Raw genomic sequence first — 2503 nt, forward strand, 5'->3', positions numbered from 1 at the left:
TATATATATATATATATATATATATATATTTCATAAGTTTTGGTTTCGGTTTCGATTCAACCAGATGCACCAAGTCATATGGATATATTTTGCAGTTTTAACAAAAGAGCTACAATAATATTATAGCGTTTCCATTTACACAGAACATCTACAAAATACCAATATATTACATATGAATGAGTCCCCTGTGAAATTTCCACAGGTCCCGCTAGTCTTTCTGAAAACATTTTTTGATTAAATATATTTCTCATTTGAAGTCGATATTATATACAGAACATAATCCTCTTCCAGGTCTCGTAATAATTTCTGGTTGTCTGGGAGTTGAATATCGGACATCAAAGTTGACTTTGCGAGGCAGTTGGAATCGATTTAATCGGCAGTAATTTTTTTGTCACACTACCGATTGCATAATCACTCGTATCTGTAGGTAAAAATGATATTTATTTACGATATATCTATTTCTGAAACTATATTAGCTAGGGCCCTTGAACAAGTAAATATTGAATATGTTTTGGATCAACAGGGCCAGGAGAAATAACACTGGAATGCTCATTCGCATAAATGACTGAATTTTATTATATGACTGAATTTTATTATATGACTGAATTTTATTCATATCTCAAAAATTACAGAAATTTTATCAGAACAATAAATTGTATAAAAAGTTCTTCGTTTGGAGCTGGATTGCACATTCTTTTTCTAGCAGAGAATGGTGGTTTGCATCAAATAAAATTGCACTAAATGGTAATCATGTCGCATGATTAAAATTGCAGAATACACACTAATTATCATCATATTGTATAAATTTGAGGATTATGTTGTTGGCATTGGTTTCCCTGATAGTTTTCCTAGTCACAATTCTTTCTAGAAATACACAGTTCTTATGGGAGGGACCACTGGAAGGTTGTCAACGTCTTAAATAAGTTTTTCTTATACTAACTGCATTCGAACTTGGGACACCCAGTTTGTCAGTCAGTGAACAACTAACTGAATTTGGATTAGTTTAATTGATAGTAAAACTACCCTGTACCTCTGTACATATTTTATTATTACCAAAATGTCTTGTGTGTCCTTGTGTGTGTGTGTATATATATATATATATATATATATATATATATATATATATATATATATATATATATAAATAAATAAATATAAAATTAGAACCCTACCAAGATCCATTCATAATTGTTTCAAATACATATATCTAAAATGGCGCACTGTGCCCCTCTATCGGAACATAGGGATTCTCGCTGGATTTTTACAGAAGCCGAAATTAATCGCGCACCGAGTGTAGGCCACAGTATTTCACCTCTTAGCATTAATGGTGAACGGTATATGAGGAAGCGTTGTATTAACCACATTCTCCGCTATCATGGCTTAAAAACCTCCAAACCCCAGACTTCATTGCGCGCCGTTGTTTTTACCCATCGTTTTTACATGGATCACCCCTTCCAAATCTGGTGCACATTAAAGGTAGCTGCTGCTTGCATCTTCGAAGCTAGTAAAGTAGAGGTTCATAAATTATCCGTGCGAGAAATCTACAACTATATCTGTACTCTCACCAATTCAGTCGAACATGTTCCCGACATAGAAAAGGAGCTAAAAAAATACACCGCTGAAATTTTAGCAAGTGGCGTGACCCATCCGCCCATTTCCACACCGACATTACCTTTTCATCCGGATTCCTCATACAGAGAGACGGACCTCGCGTTTTATAAAGTCTGCGTGCTTATATGCGTATTTAGCACATCGTTTAATACGCTCTGTATCCAACACGATATCGATGTGCTCTTCTACGCGTGTGTCCTTGTAGTTCAAAAATATACCGGATATCCGCTGGCGGAAGCAGAGGATGGTGGTCCGTGGTATACGAACCTTTCTCTGTCTTCAACGACGTTAAAGCAGCTTTCAGAACAGGTGGAGAACTCCTTTCAAAAGCATACCCCACTAGTTCTCTGGCTTCTCGACGATAAACCGATTGGTGTTTCGATGGACGAAATTCATAAGTTGGTAGTTCTTGATACAGACTATCCTAGCGATTTTCTACTTCGTGATGTATCGTCTGAAGACAATTAAAATACTGTAGCTTACATCTGAAAAATACACTCATACGCTAAAACTTTTCACACGCTTGAAATGTTTACACGAGAAAAACAACGAAACCAACGGTAGATGCTATTTTATTCTTACATCGAATATGCTTATAACTTATTCTAATTGCAAAGAATGATTGATAACTCTTATTTTTACCTTCCAAGAAAATCATTTTCATATCGTACCGTTTTCAGTAAAAAAAAATCTACTTTAAATTCAGGCATCATCGATGATCATAAAATCTCCAATCCCATTAATTATTGGTCCCTCTGTAGAATAGTGACATTTTTTTTTTAACTAACGCCCTTCAGGTGTAAACCTTATGTATTTAAGCGTCCTATCGAAATTAGTATACATTTCAAAAATTACTATAAAAATAACTAGAAGTTATTGAGTTTCGCGATTT

At 34.7% G+C, this 2503-nt stretch overlaps 1 protein-coding gene across 1 annotated transcript; it reads left to right on the plus strand.

The window, feature by feature from the left end:
- The first annotated feature begins 1212 nt into the window (after positions 1 to 1212).
- Positions 1213 to 2079, plus strand: LOC145263143 (cyclin-T1-like). The gene has a single exon (XM_080120118.1). The coding sequence runs from the start codon at positions 1213 to 1215 to the stop codon at positions 2077 to 2079; it is 867 nt and encodes a 288-aa protein (XP_079976244.1).
- The last annotated feature ends 424 nt before the right edge of the window (positions 2080 to 2503 follow it).

Source organism: Euprymna scolopes, chromosome 3 (assembly GCF_053919585.1).
Source record: "Euprymna scolopes isolate OS-2025 chromosome 3, ASM5391958v1, whole genome shotgun sequence".
Lineage (NCBI taxonomy): Eukaryota > Metazoa > Mollusca > Cephalopoda > Sepiida > Sepiolidae > Euprymna > Euprymna scolopes.